General features: G+C 46.4%; 1 protein-coding gene across 2 annotated transcripts in view; it reads left to right on the forward strand.

Annotated features, from left to right (window-relative positions):
- sh3d19 (SH3 domain containing 19) overlaps positions 1-27,088 on the forward strand; it is a 342,707-nt gene that overhangs the window by 226,983 nt on the left and 88,636 nt on the right. For both annotated transcript variants that reach the window (XM_072496064.1, XM_072496063.1), the window contains exons 8-9: positions 3,203-3,316; positions 4,064-4,167. In XM_072496064.1, coding sequence (XP_072352165.1) covers positions 3,203-3,316; positions 4,064-4,167 — 218 coding nt within the window. The remainder of the gene's footprint in view (positions 1-3,202; positions 3,317-4,063; positions 4,168-27,088) is intronic.

Consider the following 27,088-nt stretch of genomic DNA (forward strand, 5'->3'; position numbering starts at 1 on the left):
TCACACTACTCTGCATTAAATTTCATTTACCACTTGTTTTCCCACTCCATGAACCTGTCTGTCTTTTTGAAGTTCTGCTCTATCTTCTTAATAGTTCAAAATACGTCCAAGTTTTTTATTATCCCCAAGTTGTGAAATTATTTCATGTATGACCAGGCTTAGGTTATTAATAGATGCCATAGATGTTTACAGCATGGAAATAGGCCCTTTGGCCCAGCTTGACCATGTCGCCCAGTTTTTATCACAAGGCTAGTCCCACTTGCCCGCATTTTGGCCCATATCCCTCTATACCCACCCTGCCCATGTAACTGTCTAACTTTTTTAAAGGAAAAAATTGTACCCGCCTCTACCACTGCCTCTGGCAGTTCATTCGAGATGCTCACCACCCTCTGTGTAAAGAAATTTCCCCTCTGGTCTCTTTTGTATCTCTCCCCTCTCACCTTAAACCTATGCCCTCTAGTTCTAGACTCCGCTACCTTTGGGAAAAGATGTGACTATCTACCTTATCTATGCCCCTCATTATTTTATAGACCTCTATAAGATCACCCCTAAGCCTCCTATGCTCCAGGGAAAAAAGTCCCAGCCTACCCAGCCTCTCCTTATAGCTCAGACCATCAAGTCCTGGTAGCATCCTCGTAAATCTCTTCTGCACTCTTTCTAGTTTAACAATATCGTTCGTATAATAGGATGACCAGAACTGAACACAGTATTCCATGTGTGGTCTTAGTAATATCTTGTACAACTTCAACAAGACGTTCCAACTCCCGTATTCAATATTCTGACCAATAAAACCTAGCATGCTGAATGTCTTCACCACCCTGTCCGCCTGCGACTCCACCTTCAATGAGCTATGAACCTGTACCCCTAGATCGCCTTGTTCTGTAACTCTCCCCAACTCCCTACCATTAACTGAGTAGGTCCTGCCCTGATTTGATCTACCAAAATGCATCACCTCACGTTTATCCAAATTAAACTCCATCTGCCGTTCATCGGCTCACTGGCCTAATTGGTCAAGATCCTGTTGCAATCTTATATAACCTTCTTCACTATCCACCATGCCACCAATCTTGGTGTCATCTGCAAACTTACTAATCATGCCTCCTACATTCTCATCCAAATCATTAATATATACATTCTCATCCAAATCATTAATATATACAACAAATAACAGTGGATCCAGCACCGATCCATGAGGCACACCACTGGTCACAGGCCTCCAGTTTGAAAAACAACCTTCCACAACCACGCTTTGGCTTTGGTCGCCAAGCCAATTTTGTATCCAATTGGCTATCTCACCCTGGATTCCGTGAGATTTAACCTTGTGCAACAACCTAACAGAAAGAGCAAGGATTCCAACATTTACTCCATGGGGCACTCCACTACAAACCATTCTCCAGTGAGAAAAACTTCATTAACCACTAATCTCTGTTTCCTGTCTCTCCACTATTTTTGTGTCCATGTTGGTCCTGTCCCTTTTATTCCATGAGCTATAACTTTGCCCACAATTTTAGGACCCATGGCTTGAAGATAGATGAGGGTGACCCAAGCTGATTTCTTCAAATTTCCGTCCCCCTCTCACTTGAGATTAACTACCTGATTTCAACTTGATTTCCACTTCATGAAGAACTTTATGGAGAATGTTAAACTCTGCTATACCCAATTCCATTAATCGCTTAGCATTTATTATATAATAGCCTCGAAATTCCCTTTCTTTACCTGGTCTTCACACTTCCTGATCCCCTTAGCCATCTGAGAGCTGGTGCTGGTGTTGTATCAACACAATCTTCTATTCCACTTTGCCAGTGAGCTGCCTGTTAATATTTGTAGCACATCTGATCGATGATGGTGATGAGGCCTGAGGTCTAATATTGCACCTCTGGTCTCACTATACAAGCGCAAGAATTGTTCCCAACGTCACTGCCCCAAACCTCATGCCCCCCCACCCCACACGCCCAAATGTCCAGGTCTGTATTGGAGAAGTAACTGACAAAAGTTTTGAACAGTTAATTATTTTTAAATTATTCATGTGTTTAAAGACTTGCACTTGCTGGAAATAAAGAAGTAATGATGTCCAAACAACCCCATTCCATAAATTGAGCACGTAAACCAGGCTGATACTTCAAGAGCATAAACTGAATGGCATATGTCTGTTAGGATGGATATAAATGTTGCCACAGTCCTGGCCAACATTTATCCTTCAGTAAATACCACTAACGCAAGGAATTAGATTATTTATCTCTCAGCCACACAAAGCCCTGTTTAGACTATACCTGCAGTTCTGGGCACCACACCTTAGGAAAGATATATTGGCCTTGGAGGGAGAGCAATGTAGATTAACCAACCAATGAAGAGCAATTACAAACTAACATTGTGTTCCCTTGTGTTAGAAGATTAAGGGTAATTTGATCAAAGTTTTTGAGATATCGAGCAGAACAGATAGGATTGATAGAAACTATTTCTGCTGGTTGCCGAGTCCAGGACGAGCGGGCATGGTCTAAAGTTTAGAGATGGGCTGTTCAGGGCTGAAGTTGGGAAACATTTCTACTTGCTAAGTGTGGAAGTGGTTTGGAACTTTCTTCTCACAAAGCAATTGATATGAGGTCAATTGTTAATTTAAAAGCTAAGATTGATACGTTTTTATTAAGCAAAAGAATTAAGGTACAGGTGGCAAAGATGAGTATATGGAAGCAGGTCTCAGATCAGCCATGATTCATTCAAGGGTGGACCAGGCTTTAGAGGCTAAATTGTCCACTCTTGTTCTATGCTGCTATTGCTATTGACCTTGCTTGGTGGAAGTGGCAGTTGCATTTTCCTACGTTAAATACTAACTACATTTGCATAAGTAATTCACAGATAGTAAAGACCTTTGAGACATCACAAGAATGTGAAGGGCTCCATATAAGTCTATTATTTATTCTTTTACTTTCCCTTGTCTTTCTTTCACTTTTTCTTTCTCTAGTTTTTTCTTCCCATTTCTCGTTCTGCTCACTTTCTTTCTCTTCTTTTCTTTCATTCTCTCTGCAATGAGCTACCGTTCCACAAGATGCTTGCTGTATTCATCCAATAATTATTCCAGTTTATCTCCAGCACAATAACACTTACTACTAGTAAAAGGTGCATGATCAGCGCTGGGTGACTGGTAACGGGCACATTCGATATATAAATTGAAACATTATCCCAATTTTATTTTCTGTCCTAACAGATCCTTTTCAGACTTTACCTAGAGGTCAGAAGGCACCCACAGATAGTACATCAAGTCGGCCACCTTTATTGCGAAAACCAACAGTAATTCGCATACCCAATAAACTAGATAAAAGTAAGTGTTCTTTGTTTGTTAACGTGTTCAAGATTTTTTATGTTCTCTTCCTCTCCAGAAGTTTTATGTGGGAAATTTAGGATTGGCACTTTTTGCCAAATCCAAGTCGTGCAACAACAATCAGGAATGCAAGTGGTTGGAAAGAATTGAGAATTACATAATTTCTTTGGGAAAATGAGATATTGTTAGATATTCTGGATAAGACCATAAGACATAGGCGCAGAATTAGGCCACTTGGCCCATCAAGTCTGCTCCGCCATTCAATCATGGCTGATATTTTTCTCATCCCCATTCTCCTGCCTTCTCCCTATAAGCCCTGATCCCCTTATTAATCAAGAACCTATCCACCTCTGTCTTAAAGACACTCCGTGATTTGGCTTCCACAGCCTTCTGCGGCAATGAGTTCCACAGATTCACCAGCCCCTGGCTGAAGAAATTCCTCCTCATCTCTGTTTTGAAGGATCGTCCCTTCAGTCTGAGATTGTGTCCTCTGGTTCTCGTTGTCCCGACAAGTGGAAACATCCTCTCCACGTCTACTCTATCCAGGCCTCGCAGTATCTTGTAAGTTTTAATAAGATCCCCCCCCCCCCCCCATCCTTCTAAACTCCCAATGAGCATAGACCCAGAGTCCTCAACCGTTCAACCATGAGCTGAAATTTTGTAGCATTTCTGTGTCTATATCATTTAAGTTTTAACCTGGCCTGCAAGATGTGTATGCTGACTGTCCTTTCTCGTTCCTTTCACCAGCATCTTCTGAAGACATTGAAAGTCCACCCCCTCTCCCTGTGGAGACTCCTGTTAGCAATTTAATTGCACAGAAGCGTAGCATTGTGCCCAAGACTGCCATTGGGGTAAGATACACATTTCCTACAGGGGGTTTTATAGGCAGTTATAAATATGCATTATGGATATAATCTAAATTGATCTGAGTATTAATAGTACTATGAATAGTTGGTGATTTGCCAGCTTTTACCTTTTTAAAAAAAAAAAAATTCTAACTCTTTGGGTACCTGGAACAATTCTATGACCATCAGTTGCTGTTCTGCAGCCTCTCTGAACCGCTGCTCTTCATTCAGGAGCTCAGTTAGTGTGTGTGAGCAGTCTTCTCAGGCATGTAGGGCATCAAAACTCTCCCCAGTCCAGTGTTTTACTCATGTCCCACCCTCCTTTACAAGAAGGAGGCATAGAACAATGTTTGTGGTGTTATTGCATATTCAGTATGGTCCTTTTCTAACCTGATCATCTGCCTACCTCCAGTAGGGGTCACTGCATTGCAGATGATGGCCTAGAAATCCACGAGAGTTCTCCCAGTCTCCTCATGAAACTTCAGTCGGAGACCAGTATAATTCATGGCGAGCAGGTACAATGGGCTGAAACAACCACTTGATTCATTTTTAGGGGCTTCCATTGAACAGCCATTGATGAATTTCCAGACCAGTGTCATGAGTGCAGATGGATGGCATAATGATTAAAAACAAAACCTGTGACCATTCATTATAACCTCGTGGGTAAATGTGCATGCAATATTGAGGATGACGGTGTTGAACTTGGTAGTGAAGCCTCCCATAGTCAAATTTCCTATCAATACCCCTACATAAAGCATAGCTGCTCGGACGTGGTCCTGGAGAACCGATGAGAAAACCCATGGGTGGAGGTGAAAATATGGATATGGTTCTTAATGAATACTTTGAATTTGTTTTCAAGAAATAGGACAATGGGGCCGACATTGCAGTTAAGGAGGAAACTTGGAGAAAGAGGAACTAATAAGGGGTTTAGTGTCCTTGAACGTAGAGAAATCATCAGGCCCAGATTAAATATATCACAGATTGCTAAGAAAAGCAAGGGAAGAAACAGCACAGGCTCTGACCATCATTTTCCAATGCTCTCTGGCTACAGGTCAAATTACCTCCTTCTGTGCCATAAATTTTCTTTTGGTTTTTTTTCGCTCTGACTCAAACTCCACCTAAAATTCACTAATACATTCTATGTCTTTCACCTTGGGAAACCTCTGCCCAGTTGCTATTCCACTGCTGTTTCCTGCTGCCCCACTTAATGGCCATGATTTAATGGCTGCGCTGTGCTTAAGTGAGAGTGCAACAAGGCCGGTAAATCGCGGGAGAGGCCAAAATCAAAAACTGCGCCGGGCGCCAATCTGTTTGCGATCTGACCAGTCCGCTCCTGTTGCAAAATCACGCCTCTATTGTGTCCAGTAATCTGCCCAGGTTGCCATCCGCTAATCGTGGGGCTGGTCTTTTCGGCAGCATGGCTATGAGCTGAGTGTGGTTGACTGTGCAGGATCGGTTTAAGTGTTGCTCTCCCTTGCTCGCGGGGGGTGGGGCTGGTGAGTGCAGTCCCGGTGAATCAGCCGGCGGGACCATGATTTGTGGCGTGAAGCCCATGGGCCTCTTCAATGGACCTGCTAACGTTTTATAGCGATGGTGGCCTCGCCAGGCCAAGCATCAGGAAGCTCATGGCCGTTCCTGGTCGCTACCCCGCTTAGAAACGTTTTGGTTAAATCGCGCCCAGTATTTCTTGAGTAGCTACTAATCTTCCACTAATCATTCCCCCATTCCTTCCTCAATACCACTTCTCTTCCTGCTCAACACCAACCTCTACCTTTCATGCATTGGATTGTACTCTTACTCACACATGGCTGATGCTGCAACAAATGGAATGAGGGACATTAGTTATAAGAGAGACTAGTAAAACTGTGTCCTCCTTAGACAAGAAATTTCATAGCCAATATCAAGACTGCAGAGTTTTAAAATAAAGTCAATAAGGAGAAACTGTTTCTATTGGCAGGTGGGTCAATGACCAAAGGGCACAGATTTAAGATAATTGAAAGAACCAGAAGGGAAGTGGGGATAATTTTGTTTTACACAATACATTCTCATCATCTGGAACACTCTGCCCGAAAGAGGAGAAGCATATTTAATAATAGCTTTCATAGGGGATTTTAATAAATAATTGAAAAGGATGCATTTAGGGCAGCACGGTGGCGCAAGTGGTTAGCATGGTTGGCTCACGGCGCCGAGGTCCCAGGTTCGATCCGGGCTCTGGGTCACTGTCCGTGTGGAGTTTGCACATTCTTCCCATGTTTGCGAAGGATTCAGCCCCACAACCCAAAAGATGTGCAGGGTAGGTGGATTGGCCTTGCTAAATTGCCCCTTAATTGGAAAAAATTAGTTGGATACTCTAAATTTAAAAAAAAAAGAAAAGGATACATTTGCTGGGTTCTGGGGAAAGAGTGGGGGGGGGGGGGGGACACACATTGTGATTCCAGTTTAACAATGGGGTGGCGGGGGGGGGGGGATATTGATTCCAGTTTATGGGGGTTTTGTTAAGTCTACAAAACGAACAAGTAACTCATCAGCTGGTCAAGACAACCATAGCATTACACCACTTGAAGATACTGGCTGCAGGTAACTGGGGAATATTACACAGAAGAGAGTGACAGCCTCAGGAGCCCAGCAGTAAAGACTAAGCAGAAGGAGAGATTGAAGACCAATGAAAGCCCCAGACAGCTGTTCGCCAGGGCCATCCGTACCTGATCACGGCTGGGACTGTCCCATGTCATGAATCATATCTACTTCATATCTCAAAACTTTAGGCTGACACCACAATGCAGTACTGAAGCAGTGCTGAATTACTATGGGTGCTGTCTTTCAGCTGAGCTATTAAATCACCTGCTGAGTTTCCTTTATTACATGAGTAATGAAGAGTCCTGGCACAAGAAATCAAAACTAGGAGCAAGAGTAGACCATGTGGCCCATCGAGCCATTTAACACGGTCATGGCTGATCTCGGGCTTCAACTCACTTCCCTGCCCATTCTCCATATCCCGTGTTTCTCTGAGAGACCAAACGTATGTCTGTACCAGCGTTGAATGTATTAAATGACGGAGCATCCACAACTCTCTGGGACAGAGAATTTCCAAGATTCACAGCCCTTTGAGCAAAGTAACTTGCCCTCATCTCAGCCCTAAATGACTGCCCCCCTTATCCTGCGACTGTGCCCATGCATTTGATATTTCCCCAACCACCAGAAGTAGTCTCTTAATTTCTCCCCTACCAAGCCCATTCAGAATGTTGTACATTTCAATGAGGTTGCCTTTTCTAAACGCCAGAGAAAATAAACTAATGTGTTCAATCTTTCATCGCAGCGTAGGATGTAGGACCAATTTAGGGACGTTTTGCCATCCCATCCCCAATGCAAGTATATCTTGAATGTGGAGATCAAAACTGCATGCACTATTGCAGGTGTGGTTTCACCAAAACCCTGCAGAACTCCAGCAAGAATTATTTATTCCTGTGCTCCAATCCCCTTGCAATAAAAGCCAACATGCTATTTGCCTTCCTAATTGTTTGTTCTACCTGCATGTTAACGTTTTGCATTCTGTATACAAGCGCACCCAAGTCAGTTTGAACAACATTTACAAGTTTCTCACCTTTTAGAAAATATTCAGCTTTTCTATTCCTACGACAAAAGTAGATAACTTCACTCTTCCCCACATTATGATCCACTTGTCATCTTGTTGCCCACTCACTTAACCTCTATACCTCATTGCAGCCTCTCGGTGACCTTGCTTACCTTTCTACCTATCTTGGTATTATCTGCAAATTTAGATGTGTCATTCTCTAAGTCATTAATATAGATTGTAAATAGCTGAGGCTCCAGCACTGATGCTTGTGGTACTCTACTCTTCACTACCTGGCAACTTGGAAAACGTCCCAATCATGCCGACTCTCTACTTATTTGTTAACCAATCCTCCATCTATGCTATTATTTTACCTCCAACTCTATGTGCACTTATCATGTCCATTAAACTTTGGTGTGGCACCTTATCAATAGCCTTTTGGAAATCCAGATATACTGGGCGGGTTTCTCCGGTCGGCGACACCGAAATAGTGTTCAGCAATTGGCCGGTGAATCCCCATTTGCGCTGAAAGTGGGGGGGGGGGCGCAGCCGTGCGCATGTGCAGCCACGGACCTGGCAATTCTCTGGCTGTATCCGCAGGTAAAGCCGGGGGATTTATGCTGCGCGGCTGCTGCCCCCCCCCCACCAAACAGAGGATCGGTACAGCTTTTGCACCATTTTTTCTGGTGTAAAACGCCGGCATCAGAATTTAGTCTGCAAATCGGAGAATCCAGCCCACTATATCTACTGGTTTCCCCTTTATGTACCCTACTATTTAAATCCTCGAAAAACTCCAGTAATGTGTGAAATGGGAGTTCCCTTTAGTAAACTATGCTTTTTGAAGATCCAGTATGTTCCTGTCAACTGATGTTAGACTAACTAGCCTGTAGTTCCCTGTTTTCTCCCTTCCTCCTTCCTTGAAAAATGGTCTTAATATTTTAAAACTTCCAATCCAATGCGTCCATTCTAAATCCAATGAATTCTGGAAAATCGCAGCCAGTGCAGCCACTATCTCTGCAGCTATCTCCTTTAGAACCTGAGGGCGGCGGTCATCAGGCCCCGGGGATGTGTTGCATTTTAATCCCTTGCGTTTCTCCACCATCTTTTCTCTGTTGATATTAATTTCCTCGCATTTTTTAGCCCCTAGTTAACCGTTCATTTCTGGAATGAACCATGTGTCTTCTACTGTTCTTCTGGTTCTAACAGACCAATGTTAACACTAGCGGCTCTCTTCCTCTTTATATACTTAAAAAAGCTCTTACAACCGTATGCCAAATTAGGTTATTATTTGCGTCCATTTACTGCATCCTTTATAATCGATTCTAGCATTTCTCTGGTTTACTCTCTATTCTTTTCTTTTCATCAACATTTTGGTTGCCCTTTGGCTTGTAAAGCACTCTCAATCCTCATATATGTTACTGTTTCTTGCAAATAGGTGGATTGGCCATGCTGAATTGCCCTTAGTGTCCAAAATTGCCCTTAGTATTGGGTGGGGTTACTGGGTTATGGGGATAGGGTGGGGGTGTTGACCTTGGGTAGGGTGCTCTTTCCAAGAGCCGGTGCAGACTCGACGGGCTGAATGGCCTCCTTCTGCACTGTAAATTCTATGATCTATGAATATAATAAGCCTCTTTTAATCAAATACTATCCCTAATTTTCTGAGTGAGCCATAGGAACAAGGGAGCAGGTGAAGGCCATTCAGCCCATTGACCCTGATCAGCTACTCAGTATGATCATGGATGATCATCCATCTCAGTGCCTTTTCTCCACATTATCCCCACACTATTCCCATATCCCTTTACATCATTGGTATTTATAAATCTGTCAATCTCTACTTTAAACATACTCGACGACTGTGCATCCAGAGTCCTCTGGGGTAGAGAATTTTAAAAATTCACAACTCTTGAGTAAAAAAGAAATTCTCCTCTCATCATAGGACAATCCCTTCATAGCAGGGACCAATTTAGTGCAACTTCACTGTACTGCTGCCAATGAATTTATACAATGCCTTGTTCAACTTCAGGAAGTCCAAAAGAAGTTTGCAGCTAATGAAGTACTTTTTGAAGGTAGAACCCATCTTGGTCCTAAGTGGCTTCCCCTTATATCCCCTGGTCCCCAACTGGGGAAACATCTTACCTGCATCTACCCGGTCTACCCCTTTAAGTATTGTGTGCATTTCAGTGAGATCACCTCTCATTCTTTGAAAATACAGGCCCAGTTTACCCAATCTCTCTTCAAGGACCGGTCTGCCATCCCAGGAATAAGTCTGGTGAACTTACATTGCACTCCTCTATAGTGATAATATTCTCCCTGAGGTAAGGGGACCAAACTGCATTTCCAATCCATAATCCATGCCAGTATATTATCTCCTATCCTATATGCTTAATTGTGTTGATCAATCTTATGTGTGGGACTTTATCAAAAGCTTCTGAAAGTCCAAGTATACTACATCCAGCGACTTCCTTTTATCACTTCTGCTAGTAACATCCACAAATAAACTCCAACAGATTTGTCAAACATGATTTCCCGTACGTAAATCCATGTTGAATATGCCAAATTAGATTATTATTTCCATCCATTTACTGCATCCTTTATAATCTATTCTAGCATCTCCCTACCACTGATGTATGGTTAACAGGTCTGTAGTTCCCTGTTTTCTCTCTCCTTCCCTACTTAAATAGTGGAATGACATTTGCTATCTCTATAGAATCATAGAATCCCTACAGTGCAGAAGGAGGCCCATCGAGTCTGCACCAACCCTCTGAAAGAGTATTCCACCCAAGCTCATTTCCCCGCCCTATCTCTTAACCTAACCTACACATCTTTTTTGGACACTGAGGGAGAATTCAGAATGTCCAGATTACCTACAGCATGCCTTTCGGGACTTGTGGGAGCAAACCATAGCGCCCGGAGGAAACTCAAGCCGACACAGGGAGAACGTGCAAACTCCGCACGTACAGTGACCCAAGCCAGGAATCGAACCTGGGATCCTGGTGCTGTGAAGCAACAGTGCTAACCACTGTGCTACCGTGCTATCCCTGGAATATTTATTTTTCAACCTTGATCACCTTGTATCTATACCTTTATAATGGTGATTTGATCTAAATTATTTACTCAATTTGTGCCACTAGTTCATCTATTTGCAGATGTTTTGTGTACTCGGGTAAAGGACTTGTAACTTCTATTCCCTGCAGTGACCCGATTCGCTGATGTACAATTCTTGTTAAACTCTATGTCCCTTTCTCTCTCTTTTTTCCACGTTCCCCCCCTTCATCACACACGAGAAGATGTCTTTAACCCTGGCACTGGGCGGGCAGACAACACAATGTTCAGAGCTCATAGTTGCAGCTGCAGAGAGCAGTACCTAGACTACACTGCCTCCAATCACAACCATATTCTTATCTGCTCCCCCCACCCTCTCAATCTTCTAAACTTCAGTGAATATAATCCAAACCAATTTAGGCTCTCCTCATACGACAGCCTTGCACTCCCTCTATAGCAAGAAAATCCTTTCTCAGATAAGACACCAGAATTGCATACAATCGGCAAGATCTTACTCGTCCAGCAATTGGAAATTCCCGCCCGAGGTCAATCGAACTTTGCGTGGTCCACGTCCCGCCCGTGGCGATCTTGCAGCGGGCACAGCTGAAAATTCCAGCCCAATATTCCAAGGGTGGCCTTACCAATGCCCTGTACAATTACAGTAAAAATCCGTACAATTACAGCTCAAATCCTCTTGCTATGAAGGCTAACATACCTTCTTTACTGCCTTCTTTACTGCCTGCTGTACCTGTGCGCTTACTTTCAGCGACTAATCTACTAGGACACCAAGGTCTCGCTGAATATCCACCTTTCTCAATTTACAGCCATTCAAAAACCTGCCTTCCTATTTTTGCTACCGATGTGGATAACCTCACATTTATCCACATTATACTGCATCTGCCATGCATATGCCCACTCATTCAGTCTGTCCAAATCACGCTGAAGCATCTTTGCATACTCCTCACAGTTCATTCTCCGACCCAGTATTGTATCATCTGCAAATTTGGAGATAATACACTTAATTCCCTCATCCAAATCATTAATATATGATGTGAACAGCTGGGGTCCTAGCACTGATCCCTGTGGTACCCCACTAGTCACAGCCTGCCATTCGGAAAAAGACCCATTTATTCCAACTCTTTGCATCCTGTCTGCTAACCAGCATTCTATCCATATCAAGTCACTACCTGCAATTCCAAGTGCTTTAACTTTACATATTTTTTTTTTAATAAAATATTTTATTGAAAATTTTTGGTCAACCAACACAGTACATTGTGCATCCTTTACACAATATTATAACAACACAAATAACAATGACCTATTTTATAAACAGAAAGTGAATAAATAATAGATAACAAAAATGAAAACTAACCCTAATTGGCAACTGCCTTATCACAAGTAACACTCTCCAAAAATATAATTTAACAGTCCAATATATAATTATCTGTAGCAACGACCTATACATATTATACAGTATATATTAACAACCCTGAGAGTCCTTCTGGTTCCTTCCCCCCCCCCCCGATCCTGGCCTGCTGCTGCTGCCTTCTTTTTTCCATTCCATCTATCTTTCTGCGAGGTATTCGACGAACGGTTGCCACCGCCTGGTGAACCCTTGAGCCGACCCCCTTAGAACGAACTTAATCCGCTCTAGCTTTATAAACCCTGCCATGTCATTTATCCAGGTCTCCACCCCCGGGGGCTTGGCTTCTTTCCACATTAGCAATATCCTGCACCGGGCTACTAGGGACGCAAAGGCCAAAACATCGGCCTCTCTCGCCTCCTGCACTCCCGGCTCTTGTGCAACCCCAAATATAGCCAACCCCCAGCTTGGTTCGACCCGGACCCCCACTACTTTTGAAAGCACCTTTGTCACCCCCATCCAAAACCCCTGTAGTGCCGGGCATGACCAAAACATATGGGTATGATTCGCTGGGCTTCTCGAGCACCTCACACACCTATCCTCCACCCCAAAAAATTTACTGAGCCGTGCTCCAGTCATATGCGCCCTGTGTAATACCTTAAACTGAATCAGGCTTAGCCTGGCACACGAGGACGACGAGTTTACCCTGCTTAGGGCATCTGCCCACCGCCCCTCCTCGATCTCCTCCCCCAGCTCTTCTTCCCATTTCCCTTTTAGTTCATCTACCATAGTCTCCCCTTCGTCCCTCATTTCCCTATATATATATCTGACACCTTACCATCCCCCACCCATGTCTTTGAGATCACTCTGTCCTGCACCTCTTGTATCGGGAGCTGCGGGAATTCCCTCACCTGTTGCCTCGCAAAAGCCCTCAGTTGCATGTACCTGAATGCATTCCCTTGGGGCAACCCATATTTCTCGGTCAGCGCTCCCAGACTCGCGAACTTCCCATCACAAACAGATCTTTCAGTTGCGTTATTCCTGCTCTTTGCCACATTCCATATCCCCCATCCATTCCCCCCGGGGCAAACCTACGGTTTTTTCTTATCGGGGACCCCCCCCCAAGGCTCCAGTCTTTCCCCTATGCCGTCTCCACTGTCCCCAAATCTTCAGTGTAGCCACCACCACCGGGCTTGTGGTGTAGTTCCTCGGTGAGAACGGCAATGGGGCTGTCACCATAGCCTGTAGGCTAGTCCCCCTACAGGACGCCCTCTCTAATCTCTTCCACGCCGCTCCCTCCTCCTCTCCCATCCACTTACTCACCATTGAAATATTAGCGGCCCAATAATACTCACTTAGGCTCGGTAGTGCCAGCCCCCCCCTATCCCTGCTACGCTGTAAGAATCCCTTCCTCACTCTCGGGGTCTTCCCGGCCCACACAAAACCCATGATGCTCTTTTCAATCCTTTTAAAAAAAGCCTTCGTGATCACCACCGGGAGGCACTGAAACACAAAGAGGAATCTCGGGAGAACCACCATCTTAACCGCCTGCACCCTCCCTGCCAGTGACAGGGATACCATATCCCATCTCTTGAAATCCTCCTCCATTTGTTCCACCAACCGCGTTAAATTTAACCTATGCAATGTGCCCCAATTCTTGGCTATCTGGAGCCCCAGGTAACGAAAGTCCCTTGTTACCTTCCTCAACGGTAGGTCCTCTATTTCTCTACTCTGCTCCCCTGGATGCACCACAAACAACTCACTTTTCCCCATGTTCAATTTATACCCTGAAAAATCCCCAAACTCCCCAAGTATCCGCATTATTTCTGGCATCCCCTCCGCCGGGTCTGCCACATATAGTAACAAATCGTCCGCATACAAAGATACCCGGTGTTCTTCTCCTCCTCTAGGTACTCCCCTCCACTTCTTGGAACCCCTCAACGCTATCGCCAGGGGCTCAATCGCCAGTGCAAACAATAATGGGGACAGAGGGCATCCCTGCCTTGTCCCTCTATGGAGCCGAAAGTATGCAGATCCCCGTCCATTCGTGACCACGCTCGCCATCGGGGCCCTATACAACAGCTGCACCCATCTAACATACCCCTCTCCAAAACCAAATCTCCTCAACACCTCCCACAAATAATCCCACTCCACTCTATCAAATGCTTTCTCGGCATCCATCGCCACTACTATCTCCGTTTCCCCCTCTGGTGGGGGCATCATCATTACCCCTAACAGCCTCCGTATATTCGTGTTCAGCTGTCTCCCCTACACAAACCCAGTTTGGTCCTCGTGGACCACCCCCGGGACACATTCCTCTATTCTCATTGCCATTACCTTGGCCAGGATCTTGGCATCTACATTTAGGAGGGAAATAGGTCTATAGGACCCGCATTGTAGCGGGTCCTTTTCCTTCTTTAAGAGGAGCGATATCGTTGCTTCAGACATAGTCGGGGGCAGTTGTCCCCTTTCCTTTGCCTCATTAAAGGTCCTCGTCAATACCGGGGCGAGCAAGTCCACATGTTTTCTATAGAATTCGACTGGGAATCCATCCGGTCCCGGGGCCTTTCCTGCCTGCATGCTCCTAATTCCTTTCACCACTTCTTCTACCTCGATCTGTGCTCCCATTCCCACCCTTTCCTGCTCTTCCACCTTGGGAAATTCCAGCCGATCCAAAAAGCCCATCATTCTCTCCCTCCCATCCGGGGGTTGAGCTTCATATAATTTTTTATAAAATGTCTTGAACACTCCATTCACTCTCTCCGCTCCCCGCTCCATCTCTCCTTCCTCATCCCTCACTCCCCCTATTTCCCTCGCTGCTCCCCTTTTCCTCAATTGGTGTGCCAGCAACCTGCTCGCCTTCTCCCCATATTCGTACTGTACACCCTGTGCCTTCCTCCATTGTGCCTCTGCAGTGCCCGTAGTCAGCAAGTCAAATTCTACATGTAGCCTTTGCCTTTCCCTGTACAGTCCCTCCTCCGGTGCTTCCGCATATTGTCTGTCCACCCTCAAAAGTTCTTGCAGCAACCGCTCCCGTTCCTTACTCTCCTGCTTCCCTTTATGTGCCCTTATTGATATCAGCTCCCCTCTAACCACCGCCTTCAGCGCCTCCCAGACCACTCCCACTTGGACCTCCCCATTATCATTGAGTTCCAAGTACTTTTCAATGCACCCCCTCACCCTTAGACACACCCCCTCATCTGCCATTAGTCCCATGTCCATTCTCCAGGGTGGGCGCCCTCCTGTTTCCTCCCCTATCTCCAAGTCTACCCAGTGTGGAGCGTGATCTGAAATGGCTATAGCCGTATACTCTGTTCCCCTCACCTTCGGGATCAACGTCCTTCCCAGCACAAAAAAGTCTATTCGCGAGTAGACTTTATGGACATAGGAGAAAAACGAGAACTCCTTACTCCTAGGTCTGCTAAATCTCCACTGGTCTACACCTCCCATCTGCTCCATAAAATCTTTAAGTACCTTGGCTGCTGCCGGCCTCCTTCCAGTCCTGGACTTCGACCTATCCAGCCCTGGTTCCAACACCGTATTAAAATCTCCCCCCATTATCAGCTTTCCCATCTCTAGGTCCGGAATGCGTCCTAGCATCCGCCTCATAAAATTGGCATCATCCCAGTTCGGGGCATATACGTTTACCAAAACCACCGTCTCCCCCTGTAGTTTGCCACTCACCATCACGTATCTGGCCCCGTTATCCGCCACTATAGTCTTTGCCTCGAACATTACCCGCTTCCCCACTAATATAGCCACCCCCCTGTTTTTCGCATCTAGCCCCGAATGGAACACCTGCCCCACCCATCCTTTGCGTAGCCTAACCTGGTCTATCAGTTTCAGGTGCGTTTCCTGTAACATAACCACATCTGCCTTAAGTTTCTTAAGGTGTGCGAGTACCCGTGCCCTCTTTATCGGCCCGTTCAGCCCTCTCACGTTCCACGTGATCAGCCGGGTTGGGGGGCTTCCTACCCCCCCCCCCCTTGTCGATTAGCCATCCCCTTTTTCCAGCTCCTCACCCGGTTCCCACGCAGCTGTATCTCCCCCAGGCGGTGCCCCCCCGCCCATCCCCTCCCATACCAACTCCCCCCTCTCCCCAGCAGCAGCAACCCAGTAATTCCCCCCTCCCACCCCCCCCCCCCCCCGCTAGATACCCCGCTAGCGTAATTACTCCCCCCATGTTGCTCCCAGAAGTCAGCAAACTCTGGCCGACCTCGGCTTCCCCCCGTGACCTCGGCTCGCACCGTGCGACGCCCCCTCCTTCCTGCTTCTCTATTCCCGCCATGATTATCATAGCACGGGAACCAAGCCCGCGCTTCTCCCTTGGCCCCGCCCCCAATGGCCAACGCCCCATCTCCTCCACCTCCCCTCCTCCCCCATTACCACCTGTGGAAGAGAGAAAAGTTACCACATCGCAGGATTAGTACATAAAACTCCTCTTTCCCCCCTTTTTAACCCTCCTCTTCGCCCCCCACATTCGCCCCACCACTTTGTTCAAACGTTCTTTTTAATAACCCGCTCATTCCAGTTTTTCTTCCACAGTAAAAGTCCACGCTTCATCCGCCGTCTCAAAGTAGTGGTGCCTCCCTCGATATGTGACCCACAGTCTTGCCGGTTGCAGCATTCCAAATTTTATCATCTTTTTATGAAGCACCGCCTTGGCCCGATTAAAGCTCGTCCTCCTTCTCGCCACCTCCGCACTCCAGTCTTGATAAACGCGGATCACCGCGTTCTCCCATTTACTGCTCCGAGTTTTCTTTGCCCATCTAAGGACCATTTCTCTATCCTTAAAACGGAGGAATCTCACCACTATGGCTCTGGGAATTTCTCCTGCTCTCGGTCCTCGCGCCATCACTCGGTATGCTCCCTCTACCTCCAACGGACCCGCCGGGGCCTCCGCTCCCATTAACGAGTGCAGCATCGTGCTCACATATGCCCCGATGTCCGCTCCCTCCGCACCTTCAGGAAGACCAAGAATCCTCAGGTTGTTCCTCCTTGCGTTGTTCTCCAGTGCCTCCAACCTTTCCACACATCGTTTCTGATGTGCCTCATGCATCTCCGTCTTCACCACCAGGCCCTGTATGTCGTCCTCATTCTCGGCTGCCTTTGCCTTCACGACCCGAAGTTCCCGCTCCTGGGTCTTTTGTTCCTCCTTTAGCCCTTCGATCGTCTGTAGTATCGGGGCCAACAGCTCTTTCTTCATTTCCTTTTTGAGCTCTTCCACACAGCATTTCAAGAACTCTTGTTGTTCAGGGCCCCATGTTAAACTGCCACCTTCCGACGCCATCTTGGTTTTTGCTTGCCTTCCTTGCCGCTGTTCTAAAGGATCCACTGCAATCCGGCCACTTTCTCCTTTTTCCATCCGTATCCAGGGGGGATTCCCTTCTGGTTTACTGCACAGTGTTTTTAGCCGTCAAAATTGCTGTTGGGGCTCCTATCAAGAGCCCAAAAGTCCGTTTCACCGGGAGCTGCCGAAACGTGCGACTTAGCTGGTCATCGCCGCACCCGGAAGTCTTAACTTTACATATTAATCTGCTATGTGAGACTATGTCAAAGGCCTTCTGAAAGTCTAAATAAACCACATCAACTGTTTGTCCCTGGTCAACTCTACTAGTTGCGTCCTCAAAGAATTCCAGTAGAGTTGTCAAGGATTGATATCCCTTTCGTAAATCCATGCTCACTTTGTCTTGTTATACTGCTGCGTTCCAAATGCTGTACTATGGAATCCTTGATAATGGACTCTAGCAGTTTCCCCACTACCGATCTTAGGCTCAATGGTCTTTAGTTCCCTGTTTTCTCTCTACCTCGCTTTTTGAATAGTGGGCTTACATGAGCTACCATCCGATCTGTCGGAACCATTCAAAGTCCAGAGAATTTTGCAAAATGACCACCAATGGAATGGATCTATTATTTCTGGACCACTTCCTTAAGTACTCTTGGGTGAATATTATCAGGCCCTGGAGATTAATCAGCCTTTAATCCATCGATTTCCCCCAAACCATTTTCTCACCAAAACTTGTGTTTCTCAGAACTTCTGGTACATTATTTATGTCCTCCTTTGTGAAGACAGAAGCAAATGGTATTGAGCTTCTTGAGTGTTGTTGGAGCTGCACTCGTCAAGGCAAATTGAGAGTATTCCATCACACTCCTGACTTGTGCCCTCTGTCATGTCCACATATCCGTCCTTGGACTGCTGCAATGTTCCGGTGAAGCCCAGTGCAAACTGGCATTATACAACCTTCTGGACTTAATATTGTGTTCAACAACTTCATATTGTGAACTCTATTCTCCACTTTCACCCCATTTTTATTTCCATCAATTAATTTTCATTTCTTCCATCGATCCGTCTTTCCATCACCATTGTGCCCTCCCTCTCCCCACCCAACCCCACCCCACTTGAGCCATCTGTTCGCTGTTCCCAGTTGTCCTTTCACACACTGCTTTTGTTCTGCCATTAAAAAAATATGATCTCTTATTGTGCCACTATCAGCACCTTCTTAGCTTCGATCACCGCAATTTACATTCCCTTTGTCTTTCTATCCATAGCGTCTTTGTCAATCTGCACCTATCGTTGGCCCTTTATCCAGCCTCACTGCTCCACTCCCCCTCCACAACAGTATAATTCTGACCCCATTTCCAGTTCTCTCCAGCTTTGACAAAAGTCACCCAGAATCAAAACATTAGCTCCCTTCTCCACAGATGATAATATTTAGATGCTGTCAGACCCACTGAGATTGCCCAGTATTCTAGCATCCGCAGTAATTTGCTTTTTTCTTTCAATGCCTTTGTTTTAGCTTGTCATTTTCTGAAGTTAAAGAGTTGCTCATCTGTGCTGAATCTAACCTTGACTCTGAGATTGAAAGCTACAAGAAACATCACAGTGAATGAAATGCTGAAGAATTATTGTGTGAGGGCGGATCCTTGCTTACTATCATTTATAACAGCCTTAACTAGTAATTAGGATCATCTTCCACCAGTCTAAGTCATTGTGCCATTATGGAGTTGGTGGACCATCACAGTGAATTTGTTTGGACAACCAAATCTGATGTGGGTTTCCCAGAGACCTTTTCTACCGACAATGTCAAATGCCTTTGTTAGGTCAACAAAGTAAAGGTCTTCAATTTGCTCTCTGCAGATTTCTTGGGGCTGTCTGGATGATTAATTCATTCAGTGTTGGGAAGATCAAAGATACCATATGTGGATCTTTGACTCTATATCCTTGCCCCCAGCTTGACCTCGCTGTCTGGCTCGTTCCTTGACTGAACCACTTACTTGAATTTAGTGTCCTATTTGACCTCAAACAAAATTTGGAATTCACGTTGTTTCCATTATAATGCCTGCTCACTTCCAACTCCACAGAAATTCCCCTCCTTGCTGTTTCTTGCCGCTGCCACTGAAGCCCTTATTCACATTTCTGCCACCTTCACCTTTAACATCTGCACTTTCACAGGCTTTCCCTAACTTCACCGTAGAAAAACTCTGATGAGTACAAACTCTAAACCCAACAACCTGAACGCACTAAATTCTTCTACTTTATCAGACAGTATTTAGTTTCCTATCCCCTCGTGCAATGAATTCCAAATCCTTCCATGGCCACATCTCTCTAGGACTGCAGCATCCAACAGTCCTTCCTATACTACATTCCAGTTGGGGATTGGGAGAGGTGACAACTTAATTCCCACCCAATCCCATCATCATCCTCAACCTTGTACATTGCATTTGGTAAAGGGCCATTTGTGCAGTCTGGATTTCATTTAGCTATATACTGTTCAGACTATTAGCAGACTGAGAATCATTTGTATGCAGTCAGGCAAGACCGTAGCACAAACATTTTATGCTTTTGCTGATCTTACCTTCCCACTGTTCCTGAGAGTAGCAACTTTATAGCTACAATTTGTCAACAAGCTGACAAGACCACGTGATGCCGATCAGTTCATGTAATGGGCAACAGAGTTCAAGCCATTTCTGGATCATACACAGAGCCACCTATTTTGTTAATACATTAGTTTGGTAGTGAAAGCTCCAAAATGGTTTAAAAAAATCAAAATACTGTTGATGCTTGGAAATTTGAAGCACAATGTACTTGTGGACAGAGCAGAGGAGTTAACATTCTGGATGTAAATCCTCACAATATTTTGTAGTCTTTACAGGAAACATGTCTGTTATATTCACAGATGCTGGCCTGTGTGTTTCCAGTTATTTATGTTTGTTAATTCTGAAAACAAGGTGAAGTCTTTGTGAAATTCTATTTTCCAAAGACTGTAGGAAGATCCTATAAAGTCACACGATGGATGTAGTGTGAAAGATTGTTTTTTCCACTGGCACATTACTTGGTAAATTGATGCCCTTTGATGGTTGAAAATTATAGCTAGTAATACTGGTGCTTTTCTTTTTAAAGTCTCCTGTTTTGGTCACCACAGGACACTGTGCTCCCAATGACCAACTGTCCCAAAATGTATCCATGCTGGTAAAAGTTTTCAAACATCATGTTCCCTCCCAAACCTGAAGTTTAAATATGAACATTCTTTAGGTGAATTGTGATTTTTCAGCTTGCTTTCATGAAACATTTCTTCTTGTGTGTGGGCGATAACAGGTGTCACTTGTTCAGCAACACCCGGTTTGACTCCTGCTTTTCAATTGGCCTCCCAACTCTCTTCGGGAGTGGCTATGTGCAAAAACCCCATGGAGGGAATTAGGATGAAAAACCAAGGGAAGGGAGGGAGGTAACCATGTCTTTTCACTGAAGGCAGTGGCCATGCTAATCGTGCTCATGTGCCAATTAATTTTAGCGCTGCCATATTTGGATCATTGAATTGAATTGATGAAAGAGAGTCAACACTGGGAGGGTAACATCATGTGATCTGGTCATAGATGGCTCCTTGCTCATCTTGAGGAGTGGAATGGCATACTTTGTAGGACATATGGGATAAAAATAAACATAGGGAATTTTTATAAATAATTACAAAAAAATCTCACCTCTGCAATCTTATCTTTTGGCTGCCAGAAACAGGCACTTCCTGAATAAAAGCACACAAGTCTAAAAGGATTTAATAAAATAAAGTACTCAAAAGGGAGTAACAACATGTGTTTGCATTGACTCCCAAGTTCTGAAGATCTGCTCTGAAGGGAATTGTTTCTGTCTTGTGTACCCTCTCTCTTCAACTTGCAGAAAAGTTTTTTTGGATATAATTCGCCCATATTCGCAGCTCCAGCTCTCTGCTGATCTAACTGTTACTCAATCATAGGTTCTGTCTCAGGGGGAACACCAAAGAACTGGAGGGAGGGAATCTGTGATTAGAGGAGATGAGAAGCGAGCATGGGATTCTTCCCCCCGCCATGCCCCATTTCTGCCTCGACCCGCTGGCGGGATTCTCTGTTACGTCGGCCGGTCAATGGGGTTTCCCATTGTGGGGCAATCCCACGCCGTCGGGAAACCCCCGTGCACTGGCAAAAACGAGAATCCTGCCAGCGGAGAATCCAGCCCAGAATCTGTGATTGGAGGAGCTCCTTGCAGATTCTATCCCTCCCCTACCCGCTGCTCCTATTAGAGTAAAATATTGGCCAGAATTTTCCATTTGGGAGACTGTGGACTGGATTTTCTGATTCCGGCGAGGGAATGGTGGCGTTATACGACTGAAAAATTGGTGCAAAACGGCTATCGATCCTCCATTTGGCTGGGGGCTAGCATGCAGGCAGCGTAGAGCACCCTGCTCTAGCTGCCGATATGGCCGGAGAATTGCCGGGTCCATGGCCCCACATGCGCACAGCGGCGGCCTGCAGCGGCTGCGTCGTGCAACATGGCGTGGCCACGCGCGGACCTGACCTGTCAAATAGGGCCCCCTCTTTGGCCAGGCTCACGACCCCCAGACCAACCCCCACCAGTGCCCCAGCCCCTGCCAACGTCCACCCTGCCCGTGGATTGGCTCTCCCCCGACTGTGGCAGCGCTGGACTGAGTCCGCAGCTGCCATGCTGAGTTCCCGACAATGAATAGCACATGCGACCAACGCCGTAGGGAACTCGGCTGGTCGGGGGTGAAGCATCAGGGGGAGCACCTCGGGTAACGTCCTGAGGCCGTCCATATGGCGTGCGGCGTACTCCTAGAGTACGCCGCTTTGGAGGGGGTGGAACATCGCCAAAGTGACGCCGCCTCCGATTCCGTCGCAAACGGGGATTCTCCGGCCGATTGCAGAACCCCATTTCGGTGTCGGTGAATCCCGCCCTGTGTTCCTGCCGGGACTGAATAGTATGTGATTCGTGTTTCCGTTCGGGGTGCTATTTCGTAAACGAGTCAGGACAGGACATGCAAATGAGCCAACACTCTGCTGCCGCTAATTGAGAGAAATTCCTGTCCCAGTGGGCATTGTAACCGCCGGGGCTGGAATTAGCGCCAAAGAAACTGACAGCTGGAACTGTTCTTAAGCATTCCACACACTCAATGCAGCCACAAAGATGTCTCAGAGAAGACCTGATGCCGAGTTCAGGATTGCGATGTAGACCCACAGCTCCATGTCAGTGAGGAGAGGAGGAACAGTCGCTTTCCCAGGGTGTGCCGCAGACTAAAGCCCACCCTCCTGAACAGCACCTGGGAGGTGGTGGAAGAGGTAGTCATCGCTGTCAGGCTCACCAGAAGGAGACAGCTCGTGATCCTGAAAGGTGGGAATACTGGTGAGGCCTCTGCTTTGCGAGGGACAGAGAACCAGGGAGGGTTCCAAAGGCCATGGTGCAGGTGGCCTTTGGGTGGGGCGAGCTTGGCTAATCCCCTGCGTCCTCTGCAGTGGGGCAGCGCTTCTGATGCGTGCCAACACCTGGTGAGCCATTGATTGAGCTTGGCCACGCCCATCTCCTTGATACAACAGGGGTATGAGGGTGTCTAGAGGAGTGGCCTGGATAGGCTCCCAAGTGACGAGAGGCTCTCTGAGCATCCACAACACAGAATGAGCAGTCAGGAGCCTGTAAGAGCAGAGGGGTACGTCTACTGCAGCAATGGCAGTCTGAGCCAGGCTACTCTGACCCCGAGGGAGACACCCAGAGTCAATGGACCTGGCACCAAGTCATTTCCCGTAACCAGCCCCCAGCAAGCCTGACATTGTTTGAGGCTCCCTTCCACAGCCATGGCGCCCAGGCCCCGTCTCTAGCTCAGTGGTAAGCACTGCTGCCTCACAGCGCCAGGGACCCAGGTTCAATTCTGGCCTCGTGTGCATTTGTGTGTGGAGTTTGCACTTTCTCCCTATATCTGCGTGGGTTTCCTCCGGATTCTCTGGTTTCCTCCCACAGTCCAAAGATGTGCAGGTTGGGTGGATTGGCCATGCTAGGTTGTCCCTTAGTGTACAAAAAGGCTGGGTGGGGATGGGGTCGGGGTGTGGTCCTGGGTGGGGTGCTGTTTCCAAGGGTCGGTGCAGACCCAATGGGTCGAATGGCCTCCTCCTGCAATGTAGAGATTCTGTACTATTCTATGAAATACTTGCACTAATTCACGCCCACGAGACCGCCACCTAAGTAAACGTGGTACATCACTGAGAGGTAGAGCATGAAGTGTCCAAGCCTTTAATGAGATTAAAATCCATGCAAATTATAGTTTTGCACAGATCCGCAAACCCCGATATTGCCACCAGTGAGGGCCGGAGCATGGCGGCAGATTTGGTGCCGGGCGCAAAACAGATTTTTAAAATTTTGTGCGATTCTCCGCCCGATTGTGACTCTCACTTCTGCCGTCACGAAGTGGCGAATCCAGCCCTTTGTATTATTTTCCCATCCACAGTGAGACATCAGTGCCTGCATTTGTTCAGCCCGGTTTCGACTGTGGAAACGCCATATTTAGAGGTAATATGGGTTATCTTTTTTGAATTTTTTCAGTCCTGGCTTTGGTTTTTTTTTGGTGAGGTTTTGAGGGCAAATTCACCCACCGCCACTGTTTGTTTTGAATGTTGGTTTGGGGTCTAGATTCCTGAAGACACAATTACAAATGAAGAGAGGTGGGTGAGGCATGGTGGCGAATACGCATTGCACCAGAGTCAGAGGAATGTCAGGTTCATGACTTAGTTAACTGGGTCTCAGCATTCACGCATCCGTAACCAGTCTGTACACAAAATTTATTGTGTCAAAATGCTCCCACACAGCTCTTTGGCTATTTTCTCTAATTTACTGCTTATGTGTAATGTTAGCCTTTTTCTGCTTGGGTTGCTGCCACCTCCTCCCTTATAGCATTCGGGTCCTTGCATCTAATTACTTGTGTATTTTATACCCCAGATGGCTGAATTTGGTACATTTATTCTTTCCGTTTCCAGTCGCTAGAAGGGAGGCAGCCGAGTGATTGGTAGCCACATGGCCAGAAAGAGCTGGAAATGTTATTGGGAAAAATACTTAGCCACCAGGAAGAGCTGAAAATGACACATACCACTGTCCTCGGTGACCTCTGAGCTTCAAATATAGATTTCCAAACCTCCACTCAAACTGTGAAACAAGATTTTTCACTCTGAATAGTTTGACCTCGGTACTCGTGCCTGAACCTTGTCGTTCCGTGTGACTCCGCATTCCTAACTTACCTGTGAGAACAGCATACTCAGCATGTGTCAGCGAATGCCCCAGTGCTTTCAGTTGAACATAGGATCATAGAATGTACAGTGCAGAAGGAGGCTATTCGGCCCATTGAGTCTGCACCGGCCATTACAAAGAGCACCCCACTCAAGCCCACGTATCTACCCTATCCCCGTAACCCAGTAACCCCCACTTAACCTTTTTGGACACTAAGGGCAATTTAGGATGGCCAATCCACCTAACCCGCACATCTTTGGACTGTGGGAGGAAACCGGGGCAATCGGAGGAAACCCACGCACACACGGGGAGAACGTGCAGACTCCCCACAGGCAGTGACCCAGCCAGGAATCGAACCTGGGACCCTGGAGCTGTGAAGCAACTGTGCTAAGCACTATGCTACCGTGCTGCCCGTGAACATCTCCAAAACAGCTTTCACGGGTCATGTAATCACCTATACCTCTGCCAAAAAGCACAACTGCTGTGCTGACAAAGTGATCTTGAGCAGTGAATATTGAATTTGGAAACGAGCAAGAAAGATAATACAGAATGGACTCGAGGCTAGAAGGGAGTTCGATAATCTGCTACCCATTGCAGAGAAACCATTAAATTTGCAGACTAAAATAATAAGCTAAAAAACTTATAATAACACAACATACTGTTCAGTGGTGGTCAATCAAAGTGGCAGCAAGATTATCTGCTTGGTGCCATTGGCAATGCTGCCGTCACAATAGCCCTTAAGCTGGACTCCCTACAGGATCCACCTTCACCCTAACCCATTCTACCCCTTCTCATTCCCACCATCGTCTCACCTTCTCCACGTTCGCCGCTCAATAATAATGTAGCAGGTTCGGCAACGCCAACCCTCTCTGCTGCCTCTGTAACAGGGTCCTCTTAACCCTTGGCACCTTGCCTGCCCATACAAAGTCTGAAATAATCGTGTCTAGTTTTGGAAAGAAGGCCTTCGATATAAAGATCGGGAGTGTTTGGAATATGAACAGGAACCTCGGCAGAATGTACATCTTCATCACTTGGACCCTCCCTGCCAAAGTCCAGTGCAGTGCATCCCACCTCTTGAGATCCTCCCTAGCCTCCTCCATCAGTTCTGTTAAATTCCATTTGTGCACCATTGCCCATTCCCTCGCTACCTGAGTTCCCAGGTATCTGAAATTGTCTCTGCCCAGCTTAAATGGCAACCACTGTTAAATTGGCTCATTCACCGGGAACACTTCGCTTTTTCCTACATTTGACTTGTATCTCGAGAACAGCCCAAACTTCCCCAACAGGCCCATGATCCTCTCCATGCCCTCCAGCAGGTCCGAAACATACGATAATAGGTCATCCGCATATAGCAACACCCGATGCTCCCTTTGTCCCTTCATAATCCCTCGCCACTGGAACGACGGAGGTTGAACATAGAACATAGAAAATACAGCACAGAACAGGCCCTTCGGCCCACGATGTTGTGCCGAACCTTTGTCCTAGATTAATCATAGATTATCATTGAATTTACAGTGCAGAAGGAGGCCATTCGGCCCATTGAGTCTGCACCGGCTCTTGGAAAGAGCACCCTACCCAAACTCAACACCTCCACCCAACACCAAGGGCAATTTGGACATTAAGGGCAATTTAGCATTGGCCAATTCACCTAACCCGCACATCTTTGGACTGTGGGAGGAAACCGGAGCACCCGGAGGAAACCCACGCAGACACGGGGAGGACGTGCAGACTCCGCACAGACAGTGACCCAAGCCGGAATCGAACCTGGGACCCTGGAGCTGTGAAGCAATTGTGCTATCCACAATGCTACCGTGCTGCCCTTGAGAACAAATAAATCTACATTATATCATTTTACCGTAATCCATGTACCTATCTAATAGCTGCTTGAAGGTCCCTAATGTTTCCGACTCAACTACTTCCACAGGCAGTGCATTCCATGCCCCCACTACTCTCTGGGTAAAGAACCTACCTCTGATATCCCTCCTATATCTTCCACCTTTCACCTTAAATTTATGTCCCCTTGTAATGGTTTGTTCCACCCGGGGAAAAAGTCTCTGACTGTCTACTCTATCTATTCCCCTGATCATCTTATAAACCTCTATCAAGTCGCCCCTCATCCTTCTCCATTCTAATGAGAAAAGGCCTAGCACCCTCAACCTTTCCTCGTAAGACCTACTCTCCATTCCAGGCAACATCCTGGTAAATCTTCTTTGCACCTTTTCCAAAGCTTCCACATCCTTCCTAAAATGAGGCAACCAAAACTGTACACAGTACTCCAAATGTGGCCTTACCAAAGTTTTGTACAGCTGCATCATCACCTCACGGATCTTAAATTCAATCCCTCTGTTAATGAACGCGAGCACACCATAGGCCTTCTTCACAGCTCTATCCACTTGAGTGGCAACTTTCAAAGATG

The sequence above is a fragment of the Scyliorhinus torazame genome, chromosome 3 (genome assembly GCF_047496885.1).
Source record: "Scyliorhinus torazame isolate Kashiwa2021f chromosome 3, sScyTor2.1, whole genome shotgun sequence".
In the NCBI taxonomy this organism is placed as follows: Eukaryota; Metazoa; Chordata; class Chondrichthyes; order Carcharhiniformes; family Scyliorhinidae; genus Scyliorhinus; species Scyliorhinus torazame.